This window comes from Lepidochelys kempii, chromosome 4 (assembly GCF_965140265.1).
Source record: "Lepidochelys kempii isolate rLepKem1 chromosome 4, rLepKem1.hap2, whole genome shotgun sequence".
NCBI lineage: Eukaryota > Metazoa > Chordata > Testudines > Cheloniidae > Lepidochelys > Lepidochelys kempii.
The window spans coordinates 141,539,672-141,557,886 of NC_133259.1; the positions used below are offsets into that span (position 1 = coordinate 141,539,672).

At 60.3% G+C, this 18,215-nt stretch overlaps 1 protein-coding gene across 3 annotated transcripts in view; it reads right to left on the reverse strand.

Annotated features, from left to right (window-relative positions):
• LOXL3 (lysyl oxidase like 3) overlaps nucleotides 1-18,215 on the reverse strand; it is a 30,686-nt gene continuing 12,471 nt past the window's right edge. Inside the window, exons 3-14 of one of the 3 annotated variants that reach the window (XM_073343162.1) lie at nucleotides 16,953-17,116; nucleotides 16,246-16,457; nucleotides 9,166-9,385; nucleotides 8,744-8,924; nucleotides 8,044-8,198; nucleotides 6,105-6,278; nucleotides 5,272-5,434; nucleotides 4,269-4,512; nucleotides 2,882-2,997; nucleotides 2,554-2,690; nucleotides 1,567-1,678; nucleotides 782-946 (exon numbers count right to left, since the gene is read on the reverse strand). In XM_073343162.1, the coding sequence (XP_073199263.1) occupies nucleotides 873-946; nucleotides 1,567-1,678; nucleotides 2,554-2,690; nucleotides 2,882-2,997; nucleotides 4,269-4,512; nucleotides 5,272-5,434; nucleotides 6,105-6,278; nucleotides 8,044-8,198; nucleotides 8,744-8,924; nucleotides 9,166-9,385; nucleotides 16,246-16,457; nucleotides 16,953-17,116 (1,952 nt within the window). In that variant the 3' untranslated portion in view covers nucleotides 782-872. Of the gene's footprint in view, nucleotides 947-1,566; nucleotides 1,679-2,553; nucleotides 2,691-2,881; nucleotides 2,998-4,268; nucleotides 4,513-5,271; nucleotides 5,435-6,104; nucleotides 6,279-8,043; nucleotides 8,199-8,743; nucleotides 8,925-9,165; nucleotides 9,386-16,245; nucleotides 16,458-16,952; nucleotides 17,117-18,215 lie in introns of all 3 variants that reach the window. The other 2 variants (XM_073343161.1, XM_073343160.1) reach the window with 2 other exon arrangements.

Below are 18,215 nucleotides of genomic sequence, written 5' to 3' on the forward strand. Positions count from 1 at the left end.
AACAGACCGTCACTTTTATATAGAAAATAAAATGACAACTAAGAAATGGGGGCATCCCTGCCACAGTCGGGGAAGCAGGGCCGAGGGCTGCCTGACATGGTTTAGCTCTTCAAGTACATAGACAAGCTACTGTACAGAGAAAGACGTGACAGGGCCCAGACCCGGCCAGCCCTGCAGGTGGCATAGGCTTAGGGATGCTGTGTAAGGTGCCTGGAGCCGTTGCTTGCTCCTCCATGAGGTTCCTGTGTCAGCCGGGCAGGAGAATGGCTTGGGGCTGTGGGTGCTGGTCAAGGCCAGTGGGGCGGAGGGGCAGGATGAGCATGGCAGCGGTGGGAGGAGAGGATGGGGGGCAAGAGCTGGAGGCACCAGGTGGCCATCCACACACTTCTCCAACCCTCCCAGGGAGAGGAAGCTGCTAGATTTGGCCCCGGCTCTAACCCTGCCCTGCTTGGTGTCATGCTGCACCTCAGCCCCACAAGGAGGTGGGGAAGCCCCCATACTGCCCGGTGGTAGAAGTCCACAGTTCTCCCTGAGCAGGGCTGGGTGCCATGGGGTGCAGTGCCCAGCGCCTACCTCCTATCAGGCCCTGCACAGCCAGACAAGAACTTGGTGGCCACCTCAGCCCAAGAAAATCCTGCCCGAGATTCAGAGACACCTGAGGACTCCCCGGCCAGGCCGGGACAGAGGCTGCACCTGGCATGGAGCAGCTGCTGCTGGGCACAGATTCTCGCACCGCGAAGCCCCGCAAGCCAGCTGGGGACGTGACTCTGCCAGCCCGGGACAAACTGCTTCCTCCTTGGAGCACCCGGCATGTGGGGGAGCGGTGGGGGAGATGGCCGTCTCCGGGGGGCGTGGGAGGGGACAGCGGGTCACTATACAATCTGGTTGTTGAGCTGTCCTGGATACTGTTCAAACCGCTTGTTGGCCTCTTCGCTGAAGGCGTCACCTGAAGTACGAGGTGAGATGTAGGCGCCAGTGAGGGAAGACACCCCCAGCAGACCCCTGCCCCAGCCCAGCCCCCAAAGCCAATCCCACCTCCCCATCTCCCTGCCCCTAGCATTACCCTGCCACCAATGCTGCCCTGCCACCAATGCCCCCCTGCCACCCGCGGTCCCCATCACCCCCTCAAAACCTACTTCACAGCGCTGCCCAGCCCCCGTAGCTAATGCCACCTCCCCAAAACCTACTCCACGCTGCCCTCCGCACCAGCCTGCCCTGCACCCAGTGCCACCTCCCCTCCCACCCATCTCCCTGCCCCATACCCCCAGCCAGTGGGCCCCCCAGTCCCCACCATCCCCAAACCTATCCCACCACCATGCCCTCAACACCCCCCTCTTCCCACTCTCCCAAACCTACCCCTCACCGCCCTCAGCACCAGCCTGCCCTGCACCCGCCGCTAATGTCACCTCCCCTCCCCCCAAACCTACCCCCCACATCACCCGAGGTGCCCAACACCGGTGCCTCCCCGCCTGCCTGCACCACCCCCACCGCTTTCTGCTGCCCTGCCCCCCGTTGTGCCGGGTGAGGCTGCCCCCTTTCTCCCAGGGCTCTGGCGCGGCCCCGCACCGATGTGGCAGTTGTGCACCCAGATGCGATGTCCGTCGTATTTGCAGTTGCACTTCATGGCGTTGTTGGTGAAGTCGCTCTCGGCCACCTCGTAGTTGGGGTTAATCACCACCTGCCAAGGGCACCAACCTGGGGCTGAGGGACTGCCTGGCCGCCACACCCGTGTCCCTTCCTCCGTCCCCTCCGGCCAGGGCTCCATGTACCCGTGTCCCTCTCTGGCTAGAACGGCAGCCGCCCCAGTTCTTGCCCCATGCTGAGGTTTCGTTAGCCAGGATTTTAAATATGTGATTAAGCAGCTGCAATTTAAATCCTAATTCCCTATGATGTGTGTCCCTCCCCCCGCACACGCACACACACATTCAGCAGCTGGCCCAGCTATACACAAAGCTCCTGGCCTGAGAAAGCTCCATCTGGTACACACCCAGCAGCACAGGGCCCACATTCCCCACAGGGCCCGGCTCTGAACAGCCTCACCCCTGAGTACAGAATCCAGCTCCAGGCCTCTGGGCTGCTAGCCACGCCCTGGGGATCCCTCCCTGAGAAACACCTCTCTGACTGCTACATCACCAGGACACTGACCCTGGCAGCCCAAGGTGGGGAGAGTGGGAGACAGAACCGTCCTGGAGGCCATCCCTGGACTGTGGAACTCACTGCCACATGAGCAGAGCCCATGGCCCCATCGTGCCACAAACTAAATGCAACCTCAGCTCTAGGACAGCACCTACCAATAAACTCATCCCTCCGAGACTGGCCCGTCCCAGCCCAGACGCCACCCCTTCCCTCCCGCCAGGTGCACACCCGATCCCACTCAGGCACACAGCCACTCCACGCGACCACACACACCCCACTCACACACGCTCTGGAAAGCAAGCTCTGACGGGCTAGGAAGCGGGAGGCAGAGAAGAGCCGGCAGCAGCTGGGGCTCCAGGTACCCGGCAGCTGCCCACACACACATGGGGAGGGCGGAGCAGCCTCTGCCCCACGTACCTGCAGGATGTAGTTGCCGGGCCGGACATCGGTGATGTCGATCCACTGGCAGTCGATGTCGTGCCTGTACAGGTCCCAGCAGCCCACGGTGATGCCCTGCTCTCCGAAGTTAGCACATTCATATCGCTTGGCCACGTCTGGAACGGGGGTGAGGTCACTAACCCTGGCCCTCCCTCCGCCCCACAGCGAGCCCAGCCCGAGACAGGCAGCAGCTCCCCATGGGGCAGCCCCAGAGGAAGGAGAGATCAGTGGGCAGACACAGCCCCACCCCTGGGCTCTCCCCTCGCTTCCAGCACGACTCTTGGCAGTGCCAAGACGCTGCACCCACCTTCCTGGCACTCTGTGTCCTCCAGGCAGAAGCTGGCCTTGTGGCCCTCGGCCACCTTGCTGCCGTTGGGGGTCAGGAGGTCGTAGTGGGTGAAGATGTCCATGCTGTGATAGTGCCTGGAAAGAGACACAAACCAAAGGCACTGCACCCACAGTGGGCGGGGCGGAGACGGGGGGATCCCAGAGGTGTGCTGCAGCGGGGGGGAGGGGGGAGCCCAGAGACAGACACAGTGGGTGGGGTGCGAGCCAGGGGGAGGCCTGGGAGGGTGGAGGAGGGAGAACGGCCCAGAGATATGCATGAGGGCGGCATATTGGGAATATCCTGGGGACGTGGCCCTGGGGAAGGGGCAGCCCGGAGAGAGGCATGGAGTGGGAGGGGAGGCAGGGCATGTATCTATCTGTCTGTCCCAGAGAGGCACTGGGAGGCTGCTCAGACACATACCCCCAGTGGGGCCCCAGTCATACCTCCAAGCACTTTCCCATGCAGCCCTGCACAGAGCCCTGGCCCCGCTCCAGCACCTGCTGCAATTGCATTGTCATGCAGAACGAGAGGGGAGCAAGGAAAAGACCCCAGAATGGGCGATCACAGGGACCCTGGTCCCCCTACGTTAGTGCTCACAGCCCCACTATGTCTCCATGCGAGTTCTGTGCCGCTGGAGCCCACAGATCCCCCTCCCTCAGGGCTCCCATAACCTGCCCTACAGCAGCCTCCCCCAGGGTTCCCCCTCCCATCTCCAAGCCCAGCCTCCTCCCCACCCCCAGCCTTCTCCCATGGTCCTTCCCCCGAGAGCTCCCCTGCCAGGCTGGGAGACCCCCCAGAGCGGGACTGAACTCCATGGAGCAAAGAGGAGACTGGCCATGGCTTGGACAGGACGACCTGGGCACTCAGCTACCCCTCAAGGCCTGGAGCCAGGACTTCCTGGGGCCGATGTTAGGTCAAAGAGTCACGCGGTGGCAAGGTGCTACCCCTCACTTCCACCTCCTTCAGTAACTGCAAGGCTCCCCCCAACCCCACCCCCGACACACAGGCTGGCCCAGAGACTGAGCATGGCGGGGTCCAGCCCCAGGACTGCCACTCCCACAGCACCTCACTCTGTGGCAGACAGGCAGTGACTGAGCAGTTGGCTAGCAGCCACGGGCAAGACACCAGCATGGCCCATTGACTCCCCAGAGCGCAGCACCCCACACCACCCTGGCCTCCCTCAGGCTCTGCCCAGCCTCCTCCCCCCTCGGCCTCCCCTGGTCCCGGCCCAGCCTCCCCTGGGACCTCGGCCTCCCCTGGGACCTTGGCCTTCATTGTTCCCATATAGGCCCAATTGAGGTTCCCTCCCAGCTTGGCCCTGGCCCATGCCCCTGCATGCCTGTGCCATGGCGAGCCCCCCATTTACCTATGGCATTCGTGCCAGACCCAGGAGTGGCGCCCGGCCTTGGGGCGGAAGTCGGCACGGCCGTGGTTGTGGATCTGGGAGGAGAAGCGTAGCAGCCGGCGGTGCCCGTAGGGCCAGTTGGCATTGCGGGCGGTGCTGGAGAGGCAGTTCTCCTCCGCCGCACAGTACAGCATGTGCAGGGGCCGGTCCTCGATGTAGGCCGTCTCCTGGACCAGCGGGGCATGCAGCAGCAGGTCCGAGGCAGCTGGGGGGAAAGAGACCCGCTCAGTTCTGGGGGCCAGAGGATGCGGGGGCACCTGCTCCTTTCTGGGGGACACGGGGGGCCTGCTCAGTGCTGGGCGGGGGGACAGAGGAGGTCAAGGCCATATTTGGTTTAAGTGCAGGGATGATGATGAGGTCTGAGCCAATCAAAGCAGGGGGCCTGAGAGCAGCCAATCAGAGCACAGGGCCAGGGCTGAAAGGGTGGCTCAGAGCAGCAGTTCTCAACAAGGGGATGCCACCAGGTAGCGCCCAGCTGTGCTAAACAAAGTTCAAAAGTTGCTGATCTGGTCTGGCAGGGGATGGAGCTAGCTGACGGGGAGACAGGGTCTTGCAACCTGCACCAGCAGGGGGCTGGTGAGTGCCCCAGTGGGCGGGAGAGTGGGTCTGGGGGCAGGCTGTGGGGAGGGTCTCTTGGAACTAGGGGTTTGCCCCAGGTTTTACGTTGGGTTCCACTCCTGGCCCCCCTTGTCAGGTCCTGGCTGCTGGCCCCCCGGGCGCTCCGCTCCTGGCCCGGTGCTGGGGGTGCCGGCTGCTGCCCAGCCCTGCATGGCAGCAGGATTTGGGTTCTGGCTGCCCGGCCGACGCTCAGGGCTCCACTCCTGGCCCCACGCTGGGCACAGGGGACTGTGGTTCTCAACCTGCGGCCCACATAACGCATTGCGAGGCACAACCACTGGCTCAGAGGGATTGCTAGTAGCCGGGCCAGGGTGACGAGAGCTCCCGCCCCCCCGCTCCAGCTCACTCTCGGAGCAGATGACCCCGGCGGCGAAGTGGGTGCCCATCTTCTTGCAGTTGAGGCTGTTGCCGTGGTGCTGGCAGTGGCTCAGCGCCATCTCGTGGCCAGCGCACCTCACGCCGCTCAGCACCATCTCCGTCACGTTGCTGGCATCCCAGTACCACGTCTCCTGGGAGAGACGCCGGGCTGGTCAGAGACCCGTGTGCCCCCTGCCCCTCTGCACAGCAAGCCAGGCACCGAGCCCCGGGCGTGCCCCATTCCCACCCCACACTTGTGTGTGCCGTGTCCGTGCCATTCCCCCTCCCCACCCGCGGTGGGACCTGTGCGTACCTTCCTGCCTGCTTGGCACGGGCCCAAATGCCATCTGTGAGTTTAACCCCTCCAGAAGCTCCCAGAGACCAAGCCCCCAAGCATCCCTTCCCCCACTGCCTGGGCCCTGCGAGCAAGTCCTGAGCCGGTCCCGGTGGGCAACCCCTGCTCCCCACACTCCCAGTGGAGCGGGCACTGGCCCTGAGGCCTGGGCCCCTTCAGCACCTACCGTCACTGCATGCAAGGAGTAGCCCAGGCCGAGCTGGCGACATGCCACCATGGCTTCCTTGGTGGTCCAGCCCTCACTGCAGACCGTTCCCCACTTACTGCCTCGCTTCACCTCCACGCGGCCCTCGGTTGGGGTCCTTCCTCCTACTATGCGGATCTGTGAAGAAGCCCTGTGGGCCGTGAGCATGCAGCCCCGCCCCACAGCCAGCCAGCCTGTGAACCCAGCATGCTGTCCTCGCCCTGCCACGGAGGAGTCCTGGGCCCTGCGTGACGCGGTTAGCCAAGCCAGCACTAACACCTACTTGTAAGCCATGGTTAGCGAATCCCAGGCCCAGCTGGCGACAAGCCACCATGGCCTCCAGGGTTCCCCAGCCATCGCCACAGATCAGGCCCCAGGCGGGGCGCCCATTGCTCCCAGTGCCCAGCGCCAGCTCAACCCGCCCCTCGAAGCGGCTCCGGCCCCCGCTCAGGCGAATCTGCAGAGAGAAGGTGACAAGGCCTGGTTAGCGGGGAGCCATGGGAGGGGCTGGTGGCAGGGCCCAGCTGGGTCCCTGAGGGCTCCACTTGCAGAGCTACAGATGCCCCACATCCCTCAGCAGCCTCCCACACAGCCACGAGCTGGCTCTTCCCACGGGGTTGGGGCCTGGACTGGCGCTGGGGAAGGGGCCAGTGGGGCAGCCCCTACAGCCTGAACCTTGTATCTCAGAGCAGGTGCAGCCCGGGCAGCACCCGGTCCTGTCTGCCCAGGGAGTGCCCTTGCAGAGCTGGCCTGGGGAGCCAATCCTGCCACCCCAGCCCTGATCCCCCTGCAGCCCAGACGGCCCCTCCCATCTGCTGTTTTGATTTGCAGTCACTTCATCTCCAGGGGGCACATGTGCCCAAGCTGCCCCTCCCAACCCACCACTGGCCAGTGCGGCAGAACCAGGGCAGAGCTCGCGCCACGTGACTCCAGCCCTGTCCAGCTGCCGGGCAGGCGCCGACATCCTCGCCCAGGCTCGTGCTGGGGGCCTGGAGACGGGGAGTGAAATCAGCAGAGACCCGCAGCACATGCAGCTCCTTGTTCAAGGGGAACAAGGTGGGAGCGTGCCGAGGGGGGAGCTGTGTGCCCCCAGCTTCCTCGGTGCCCAGGCCCCATGAGCATGCAGGGAGCATGCAGTGCAAAGCAGCAGTATCCTGACGGGGGCTCAGGACTCCCCTCTCCGTGGGCGGGTGCTCCTCTCCTCCCCAGACCTGGGGTAGCACTGCGGGGTGCCACGCCCAGGGGCAGAGAAACAACTCCAGTGCAGGCTGTGAATCGAACAGACCCTGGGCGTGTGAGACACCTCCCATCATCACAGCCCCTGGCCAGCACCAACCCACATGGGAGAGAGACGCCTGGGGGCAGGGGCACCAGGACACTACTGGGACCCATGGAATGGGGAAGCAACCCACTGGGGAGCACAGGAAATGGAACAGGGACTGCGCTGAGGGTCCCCTCCCATGCCCGACTGCTCCACAAAGTGCCCAGCGGTGAGCGTATGACCAGTCCTCCCACATCCCAGCCTGGGTATCGTCTCCCTTCAGCCTCACCAGCTGGCACCTAGGATGGGACCAGCAAGAACCATGGCAGCACTGGGGTCTCTGCCATATGTTCTGGGTGGTAAAACCTAGCTGGCATGTGCCCCCCATCCCCTCGCAGGGGCTACCCCAGCTGGCACATGGCCCCCCACAGCAGGGGGCTACCCCAGCTGGCACATGACACACACACACCCCGAGCAGGGGGCTACCCCAGGGTCTCGTGGGTTGCCCGTGAAAAGCGTTACCATGCCGGGTTTCCCTGTGGGCAGTCAGACAGCGCTGTGCACGTGCGGGGTTCCCATTTGGGTCCCATGGCTCCACACCACTGCAGTAACGCCTGGCTCTAGTCGGCACGAGCACCCTGTTTGTTGGGGGGCGGCAATGCCCACTTTACCTGTGTCTCGGAGGTGGCATACAAATGGTGTTAGGGCCACCTTTCCTGCCCCCTCCATGCCCAGGAGCTCTCAGTGTGACGTGGAACATGAGGGAGGAACTGCTGGCAGAGGGCTGGGACCTGTGAGCCCTGCCAGGAGAGATGGCCCCCACTCTGCTAGCAGATGGGCAGGGACCTGGGGCTCTGGCAGAGCAGCAGATCCTGGGCTCCCCACGCTCAGTGAGCCTCTAAGCCAGGCCCCTCCCCACAGCCCTTGGGGGCTGCCCCCCTGCACAGGGTGCGGTGCTGACCATGGTCTCGTAGCCCATGTAGGGGATGTTGCAGCGGACCCCGGCATCCTCGGAGTGCTTGCAGTCCTCCGCCGTGATGTTCTTATAAGGGCAGTTCCATAGCGACTTCTCCGAGCCTGTGCACTGCACCTCGTTCATGTGGATGGGACCCATCCCTGCCAGGGAGCAGAGGGGCCAGGGTGATGGGGAGGCAGGCAGACAGTGCCCCAGGAAATCCCCATACCTACCCTAGTCCTAGGAGCACTCCTCGCCCCAACCCTCCCTCCTGTTGGACACATATCGGGGTCTCCTCAGACCTGATCGGTTCCTATGGGGCTGGCGTCAGGCATTTCGCTGGCCTTGCAGGGGCTGGGCTCTCCCTTGGAGGCTGAATTTCTCCCAGCCCTTGCAGCTTGCCTGGCTGGAGTCCCCTTGGAGAGGCTGGCAGAGAAAGGGCAGGGGCAGGGCGCGAGGGCACCCAGACTGCAGAGCGCTCACTGAGAGCTGAAGCTGCTCAGCACCAGGCTCACCCCAATGCGGGGAGAGCCCCCTCGAGCCAGGTTCTCTCCCCTGCAGAGCAACAGGCTCAGGGGCTCAAACAAGCGCCCAGAGGGCAGACGTGCCCACATTCATGCCCTGATGGGCTCCCCGGCATGCTCTGACATGCTCCCACATATGCACAGGGCTGCCCCAGACCTTCTCCCCTCACCACCCAGCTCACCTTGGCCCATGCGTGCTCCTGTCAGAGCCTCCTTGGCACTGCCGAACCCCAGCTCACGGCACACCACGCTGGCTGTCAGCAGGTTCCAGCGGTCATCGCAGACGGTGCCCCACTCGCTGTTCTTCAGCACCTCTACCCGGCCTTCCCCGGCCTTGGCTCCGCCCTTCAGCCGGACGCGCTGCTGCGAGAGCGTGGTAGACATGTCACGGGACAGCCAACGCTCTTGCCCTCTGCCAGGCCCAGAACCAAGGGGCACCTTAGGGCTCCTGCTGCCCCCACTAGGCCCTGGGAGATAGGCTGCCCCAGCCCAGTGACTGACACTGGGTGCCCCCTATTCCAGCTGCTGGCATCACTGCCTGATACCCAGTGGGTGGAGCAAAACAATCTGCGTGCCCCATGCTGAACCCACGGAGAGCGCTTACCTGGCCCTGCTGCTGCCCCTGCTTCTTCTTCTTCGGGGCACTGCCCGTGGTGAAGAGGGGCCCTGGTTTGCAGCTCACCACTGCAGGCATCCCGCCCTTGCAAGCCGCAGTGGCGTTGCCCTTGTAGAATTCAAAGGGGCACATGGAGATGTGTACCTCGTTCCCTGTGCAGGCCACCGAGTGAAGCCGGTAGCTGAGCTGCTGCCGTTCCAGGTACAACCTGCCAGGCAGAGAGCAGAGCGTGAGTGCCTGGCATAGGAGGGGCAGTGGGGTGCCAGGCGCCGAGCCCAGCTCAGAGACTCTCACCATCCATGACCCTAACGCCAATCAGCAGGGAAGAGAGAGACTGTCACTCCATGGCCCAGTCCCTTGCAGCACGCCCCCCCACGGCCCCAGCCAGTGAGGCCCACACTCCTTCTTCACCAGGGAACCCCAGAGCAGGCCACAGGCCTTTGGACTCTGGGACCCTTTGGTGCTGGGTACCCATTTACCTCTTGGGGCCCCCAAAGTCCTCCCTGTGCTTGTGTTTGGGGCGAGCTTTGGAGACCAGCCTGGAAAACAGAAAACAACAGTCAAGGAGTTCGGAGGCCAGGCCTGCAACCAACGTCCTGCCCTGGCTCTGCCTGCCAACGCCAGCCAGGTGGAACGGGGCTGCCCAGCTGCCTCCAGGGCCCTGGCCAGATCCAGACCTGTGGGCACCAGAGCCACCTGGACAGGGCCCAGGGGCCACCCATTCCACCAGGCCTCAGGCAGGGCTCACAGCAGGAGGGCAGCTGCTGCCAGCGATAGCTTCTCCCACCTCATGGCCAGAAATCAGTCACCCACTGGAGTGACTTCATTTCCCACCTGACGGCCCATGACAGGCGTGACGCAGCCATGTCCTGTGTCACGCCAGCCACCACATCCCACAGGCAAGCACATGCTCCCTGGAATGCAGCATGCATGGCGGCCGGTGCCCTATGGCCATGACATGCATGCTGCATGCTCCCCACCCAGGCGACCCCTGGGGATGAGCGCCCTGCACTGCTCACAACCTCACCCTCTCCCGTGTAATGCCACAGACAGGCAGGGGCTGGCTGGCAGGCAGGTGCCCTGGGTGGGGACCTAGCTGCAGGGGGCCAGGCAGGTTTAGAATCATAGAATCATAGAATATCAGGGTTGGAAGGGACCCCAGAAGGTCATCTAGTCCAACCCCCTGCTCAAAGCAGGACCAATTCCCAGTTAAATCATCCCAGCCAGGGCTTTGTCAAGCCTGACCTTAAAAACCTCTAAGGAAGGAGATTCTACCACCTCCCTAGGTAACGCATTCCAGTGTTTCACCACCCTCTTAGTGAAAAAGTTTTTCCTAATATCCAATCTAAACCTCCCCCACTGCAACTTGAGACCATTACTCCTCGTTCTGTCATCTGCTACCATTGAGAACAGTCTAGAGCCATCCTCTTTGGAACCCCCTTTCAGGTAGTTGAAAGCAGCTATCAAATCCCCCCTCATTCTTCTCTTCTGCAGGCTAAACAATCCCAGCTCCCTCAGCCTCTCCTCATAACTCATGTGTTCCAGTCCCCTAATCATTTTTGTTGCCCTTCGCTGGACTCTCTCCAATTTATCCACATCCTTCTTGAAGTGTGGGGCCCAAAACTGGACACAGTACTCCAGATGAGGCCTCACCAATGTCGAATAGAGGGGAACGATCACGTCCCTCGATCTGCTCGCTATGCCCCTACTTATACATCCCAAAATGCCATTGGCCTTCTTGGCAACAAGGGCACACTGCTGACTCATATCCAGCTTCTCGTCCACTGTCACCCCTAGGTCCTTTTCTGCAGAACTGCTGCCTAGCCATTCGGTCCCTAGTCTGTAGCTGTGCATTGGGTTCTTCCGTCCTAAGTGCAGGACCCTGCACTTATCCTTATTGAACCTCATCAGATTCCTTTTGGCCCAATCTTCCAATTGGTCTAGGTCCTTCTGTATCCTATCCCTCCCCTCCAGCGTATCTACCACTCCTCCCAGTTTAGTATCATCCGCAAATTTGCTGAGAGTGCAATCCACACCATCTTCCAGATCATTTATGAAGATATTGAATAAAACCGGCCCCAGGACCGACCCTTGGGGCACTCCACTTGATACCGGCTGCCAACTAGACATGGAGCCATTGATCACTAGTTAGTTTACAGGCTGTAAACTGTTAGTTTACAGGCTGTCTCCCCCAAGGCACTGTGCCTAGCCCTGCCAGGAGCCCCACTCCTCCTGATGCAGCATCAGCCTGCCCCAGCATAGTTGAAGTGCTCGGCGTGTCTGGGTCGGGAAGGAAAGCTGGAATTCAGACTCTCTGCTCGCTCCTGCGCTGGCCGTAATTCAACACCCTTGCTCCAAACAGAGCTGTAACAGGCAGCATCGCTGTCACCACCCGTGCAAACACTGCCCCAAACCCTGGTCTCCAGTCTGTCCTGTGCTACCCCTCTATCCTGTCCAGTGTATCCCCCTCAGTGCACCCAGCCAGCCATCCCCACATGTATTTCTCCATCCATTCCTGTATGCACCCTGCCACCCACCCCTCCCCCTATGTAACCATGCATCCATTCCCCCTAGGTACACCTCCATCCCCTCATGCACTCCACCCCATCCTCCTCCCCCTCTAGGCCCCCTCTGCTCCACCTCATCACTGGCAGGGTTCTGCTGCCAACCTGGAGCTAGGGCGGGTATGGAAAGAGGCCAAAAGCAGCGGATTGAGGATGGTCCCCTGCAATACGGGAGCACTGGCAGGTGAGAACTTGTCTCAAGCCCCCGCTCCTTCATACCTCCAGGCAATGCCAACGGGCTGGGCAGGGCCCCAAAGGGAGTACAGCCACCAGCCCAACCCACAGAGACCTGGGCAGCCCCATGCACTCCCCAGTCCCCTTCTCTAGCGGGGAGAACAACAGAGAATTCAGTGCGTGCCCAGCTCCTCTCTGGTCCCTCAACTGCCCCCAGGGTCTCCAGGACCTGAGCTCTGACCTGGAACAATGCAGGGTAGCTCTGGCCGCAGAGCAGTTGCTAACCTTGGCTTCTGTCCCTCAGCCAGTGCTGGGAAGGGTCAGACCAGACCCAGATCTCAGGGCAGGGACTGCCACTGTGTGCGTACAGCATAAGAACAGCCAGACTGGGTCAGACCAAGGGTCCATCCAGCCCAGTGTCCTGTCTTCCAACCGTGGCCAATGCCAGGTGCCCCAGAGGGAATGAACAGAGCAGGTAATCAACAAGTGATCTATCCCCTGTCACCCATTCCCAGCTGATAGCCATTGATGGACCTGTCCTCCATGAACTTATCTAGTTCTTTTTGAACCCTGTTATAGTCTTGGCCTTCACAACATCCTCTGGGAAAAAGTTCCACAGGTGACTGTGCCTTGTGTGAAGAAATACTTCCTTTTGTGTGTTTCACACCTGCTGCCTATTAATTTCATTTGCTGACCCCTAGTTCTTCTGTTATGAGAAGGAGTAAATAACACTTCCTTATCTACTTTCTCCACACCCTCTATCATGGTCCCCCTTAGTTGTCTCTTTTCCGAAATAAAAAGTCCCAGTCTTATTAATTTCTCCTCATATGGAAGCTGTTCCATACCATCATTTTTGTTGCCCTTTTCTGAACCTTTTCCAATTCCAACATATCCTTTTTGAGATGGGGCGACCATGTCTGCAGGCAGTATTCAAGATGTGGGCATACCATGGATTTATAGAGAGGCAACATGATATTTTCTGTCTTATTATCGATCCCTTTCTTGATGTTTCCCAACATTCTGTTCACTTTTTTGACTGCTGCTGCACATTGTGGATAGTTCTCTGAAATCATCCACTCAACAACTCCAAGATCTCTTTCTTGAGTGATAACAGCTAATTTAGACCCCATGATTGTGTATGTATAGTTGGGATTATGCTTTCCAATGGGCATCACTTTGCAATTATCAACATTATATTTCATCTGCCATTTTGTTGCCCAGTCACCCAGTTTTGAAAGATCCTTTTGTAGCTCTTCGCAGTCTGCCTGGGACGTAACTATCTTGAGAGTTTTGTATCATCTGCAAATTTTGCCACCTCACTGTTTACCCCTTTTTCCAGACTGTTTATTAATATGTTAAATAGGCCTGGGCCCAATACAGATCCCTGGGGGACACCGCTATTTACCTCTCTCCATTCTGAAAACTGACCATTTATTCCTACCCATTGTTTCCTATCTTTTAACCAGTTACCAATCCATGAGAGAACCTTCCCTCTTATTCCATGACTGCTTATTTTGCTTAAGAATCTTTGGTGAGGGACCTTGTCAAAGGCTTTCTAAAAATCTAAATACACTATATCCACTGGATCTCCTTTGTCCGCATGCTTGTTCTCAAAGAATTCTAGTAGATTGGTGAGGCATGATTTCCCTTTACAAAAACCATGTTAACTCTTCCCCAATAAATTATGTTCATCTGTGTGTCTGACAATTTTGTTCTTTATGATAGTTTCAACCAATTTGCCCAGTACTGAAGCAAGGCTTACTGGCCTGTAGTTGCCAGGGTCACCTCTGGAGCCCTTTTTAAAAATTGGTGTCCTATTAGCTGTCCTCCAGTCATTTGGTACAGAAGCTGATTTAAATGTTAGGTTACAAACAACACTTAGTAGTTCTGCAATTTCACATTTGAGTTCCTTCAAAATTCTTGGACCATCTGGTCCTGGCAACTTATTTCTGTTTAATTTATCAATTTGTTCCAAAACCTCCTCTAATGACACCTCAATCTGGGACAGTTCCTCAGATTTGTGACCTAAAAAGAATGGCTCAGGTTTGGGAATCTCCCTCACATCCTCAGCTGTGAAGACCAATGGAAAGAATTAATGTAGTTTCTCCACAATGGCCTTATCGTCTTTGAGTGCTCTTTTAGCATCTCGATCGTCCAGTGGCCCCACTGGTTGTTTGGCAGCTTCCTGCTTCTGATGAACTTACATGTTTTTTTGCTATTACTTTTGGAGTCTCTGGGTAGCTGTTCTTCAAATTGTTTTTTGGCCTTCCTACTTGTATTTTTATACTTCACTTGCCAGAGTTTATGCTCCCTTCTATTTTCCTCACTAGGATTTAACTTCCACTGTTTAAAGGATGCCTTCTTGCCTCTGACTGCTTTTTTTACTTTGTTGTTTAGCCACGGTGGCACTTTTTCGTTCTCTATGTTTTTTAATTTGGGGTATACGTTTAAATTGAGCTTCTATTATGGTGTCTTTAGGAAGTTTCCATGCAGCTTGCAGGGATTTCACTGTTGGTGCCGTACTTTTAATTTCTGTTTAAGTAACTTCCTCATTTTTGTGTAGTCCCCCTTCCTGAAATTAAATGCTACCATGTTGGGCTGCTCCCACTATAGTCTCCAGGCCCTGCTGCCACAGACGAGTCTGCCAGGTCCATGGCTTCGGTGTGGGCACAATCGGGTGGGGAGCGGGGGGACTCACAGCCAGCTCAGCTGCCCCACTGGCATTTTCTTCAGAAAATGGCCCATGTCCACCAGCCCTTCCGTCCACCTCCAGGAGAGAGAGCTCCGCTCCAGGGCCCTGGGCTGACCTTGATGGCCACTGAACCCACTGCTGGGGGGAGGGGGGGTGACGACCAACAGTCCCATCTCTGTGGCAATGGCACCCATATAGGGATCCCCAGCGTGTCCCCCTGAGAACGGTGCCCCTGCCAGCCGGTAGTGGGCATGGCGCTCCCAGTCCAGGGACCAGATCAGACCCCACCTGGGCACAGCCCCCTCCCTGCCCGGCCCTTTGAAGGGCTGGCGTGAGGACCCTATGCAATGCTAGGCCCTGGAGAAAGAGCCATTTCTCTTGGAGGACGCAGAACTCAAGCAGAAGCCCCAGCTCCATGCAGGGGTGGGTCAGACCCCGACCAGGCCTCACATCCCATCCATGGCCAAATGAACCTCACCCACTGAAATGCAAAGGCCCTGCAGGAGCTGTGCAGTGAGAGGCTCAGCCCGCCTGCCTAAGACAGCCTTTGAGTCCCAGGGTGAAGTTCATGGCTCCAGCTGGATTCCCAGGGCCCAGCCCAGAATCCAGCCCTGATGGCAGAAGAGACTGGCCAAGGCAGGGGCAGCTTCTACCATCCAGAGGGACTCGGCAGCCCCAGACCTGCTGGGGAGACTCGGCCCCAGGATGTGGACCTGGCCCTACCCTGTTACCTTGCACCCAGCCCTGGGCTCCGGCTCTTTATCTTGGTTGCTCGCTTTAATGGCCTGTAGAAAGGAAATGGTGACCCGCCAGTCAGAGGATGGTGAGGGGCTGGCAGATGCCCAGGGCTACAGCCCACAAGGCTTGCAGCTCCCTGGGAGCCATGGCAGAGCCAGGCTGGGGCGGTCGGCCAGCGTGGGGCCTGGGAGGGCATGAGGAAGGCCACCGGCGCTCAGCTCCACGGTGCTAGATCCCTGCAGGGCTGGGTACCTACAGCCTCCTGGACCAGACCCAGCCTCTCTCTGCCCAGGCTCCCGGCCAGGTCTGAGCACCTCGGGCCACCCAGGCACCACGAGGGCTGGGCAGACACTTCCGGGGACAAGGGCTGGGCCAGGCTGGATGTGGCTGGCAATATGGGAGCACTCCAGGGCTCGCCGGATGCAGGCACGGACCCAGGGTCGGTGCCCCAAAGGCTGGGAATTTGTAACAAGGCCCATGCAGGGTCCGTGCCCTCGTCCTGTGTCTGAGCCATCAGGTTCCACCTCCGCGTCCCACCCAACTGACCAGCTTAGTCACACGGTATACAGCGCCCTCACAGTCACCTGACTCCAGCAGCTGGGGATTTAGGAAAAACACCAAACATCGTGAGAGTCACAACAGAATCATGAGAGTTGGTGGCACTGACCCAGCCATCACCAGGGCTGCCCCACCATGGGGCCCCCAAGCCTTACCCAGCTCCCCGTGCCTTGCCCCAGCTCCCTGAGGGCTGCCCCGCCATGCCTCCCACCCCCCACGGCCCTGCCCCAGCTCCCCTCCCTAGCCCCACAGGACTACCCCTCCTTGGCACCCATGCAGGTCCCACCGGGTAGTGCCAGGCCCACCCCATCGGTGTGGCTCTCCTCGAGCCCCCTCACTCACTTGTAGAAGTTTCTGTTGACCTTCTTCTCGGCTGGGAAGCCCATCATCCCGCAGACCACGCGGCTGTTCTTGTGGTTCCAGCCCTCGTCGCAGATCTGTGCCCAGCCCTCCTTGTAGCGCACCTCCACCACGCCCTCTGTCACCGGCAGCCGCTTCCTGGCGCCAGAGACCACAGGCCGCAGCCTGAGCTCCTCCACCTGGTTCTGCTCGGCCTGGCAGGGGAGAGCCCGGTCAGGGTGCTGAGCTCCACCGGACAGGTCCCAACACCCGGCCCAGTGCCAGCTTCTCCAGCCCACCTGGTCCAGCACCAGCCTGCCCAGCCATCCCACCCCCGAGCCAGCCTGGTCAGCACCGGCCTGCCTGGCACACCTAGCCCCACGCCAGCCTGCCCCACCTGTCTAGCACCAGCATGCCCAGCCCTCCCGGCACCAGCCTGCCCGGCTCACCCAGCCTACCCAGCCCTCCAAGCCTGCCCCGCCCCAGCTCCAGCCCCGCGCCAACTTACCCACACCAACCTGCCCGGCCTGCCCAGCCCCAATGACGGGGATGCAGAGACCGCGCCAGGCTCAGGAGAACCCAGGAGATGGAGCCTGGGCAGGAGCGAGAGCTAGGGCAGGGCAGGGCAGCCCCAGTGTGTGGGACCCAGGGAGGGAGGTGGTAGCAGCCCCACCGCGTGGGGCCCGGACCCCAGGGCTGCAGCTACTCACCTCGATGATGTTGGAGTCCACGTAGCCCGGGATGCGCTCGTCCTTGCAGATCACACCCGCGTCCTCCTCGTGGCTGCAATCACTGTTCCCCCAGCCTCGTGACCTGCAGTCCACGATGCTCTTCTCGCTGCCCCCGCAGTTCACGTTGTCCAGCCAGACCCGCCCTGCAGAAGCACCAGGCCAGGGAGGGGTCATGGGCAGGGCCGGGGCCAGGCTGGAGGGGGTGTATATAAGGTGTGGGGGTGTCTTTGGGGCATATGTGGCAGTGTGGGGCAGGGCAATGCAACTCAAAAAGAAGTCAGAAGAAATGTGAACCTCACCCCCCAAAAGGTGATTTCCTGGGGAGCTCCCAGGGATAGGGGTTGCAGCCTGGGGTTTCCCCACCTGCAAAAACTTCACATGCACCACCCCCCACCACTGTGTGTGCAAATCTACAGCAACACACACCCAGCCCCACTGCACAAGCCCCCAGCCCCCAGCCCACTGCGTGCAGACACGCACCCAGCCCCACTGCACACACACAGCACACGCACAGCCCCCCGCACACACCCAGCCTCACTGCACGCACATCCAACTGCACTACTCACACACAGCCCCCTGCACACGCACAGCCCCCTGCACACACCCAGCCCCACTGCACAAGCCCCCAGCCCCCAGCCCCCAGCGTGCAGACACGCACCCAGCCCCACTGCACGCACATCCAACTGCACTACTCACACCCAGCCCCCCGCACACCCAGCCCCACTGCACACACACAGCCCCCAGCCCCCAGCGTGCAGACACACACCCAGCCCCACTGCACACACACAGCACACGCACAGCCCCCTGCACACACACAGCCCCCTGCACGCACATCCAACTGCACTACTCACACACAGCCCCCTGCACACGCACAGCCCCCTGCACACACCCAGCCCCACTGCACAAGCCCCCAGCCCCCAGCCCCCAGCGTGCAGACACGCACCCAGCCCCACTGCACACACACACAGCACACGCACAGCCCCCCGCACACACACAGCCTCACTGCACAAGCACAGCCCCCTGCACACACAGCCCCCTGCACGCACATCCAACTGCACTACTCACACCCAGCCCCCAGCACGCACATAGACGTATACACACATACGCACCTGTGCAGCCTGCCTGCACACACACAGCCCCAGCCACACTGTACACACACACACAGCCCCACTGCGCAGACACAGCACACGCACAGCCCCCCGCACACACACAGCCTCCTGCACGCACATAGACGTATACACA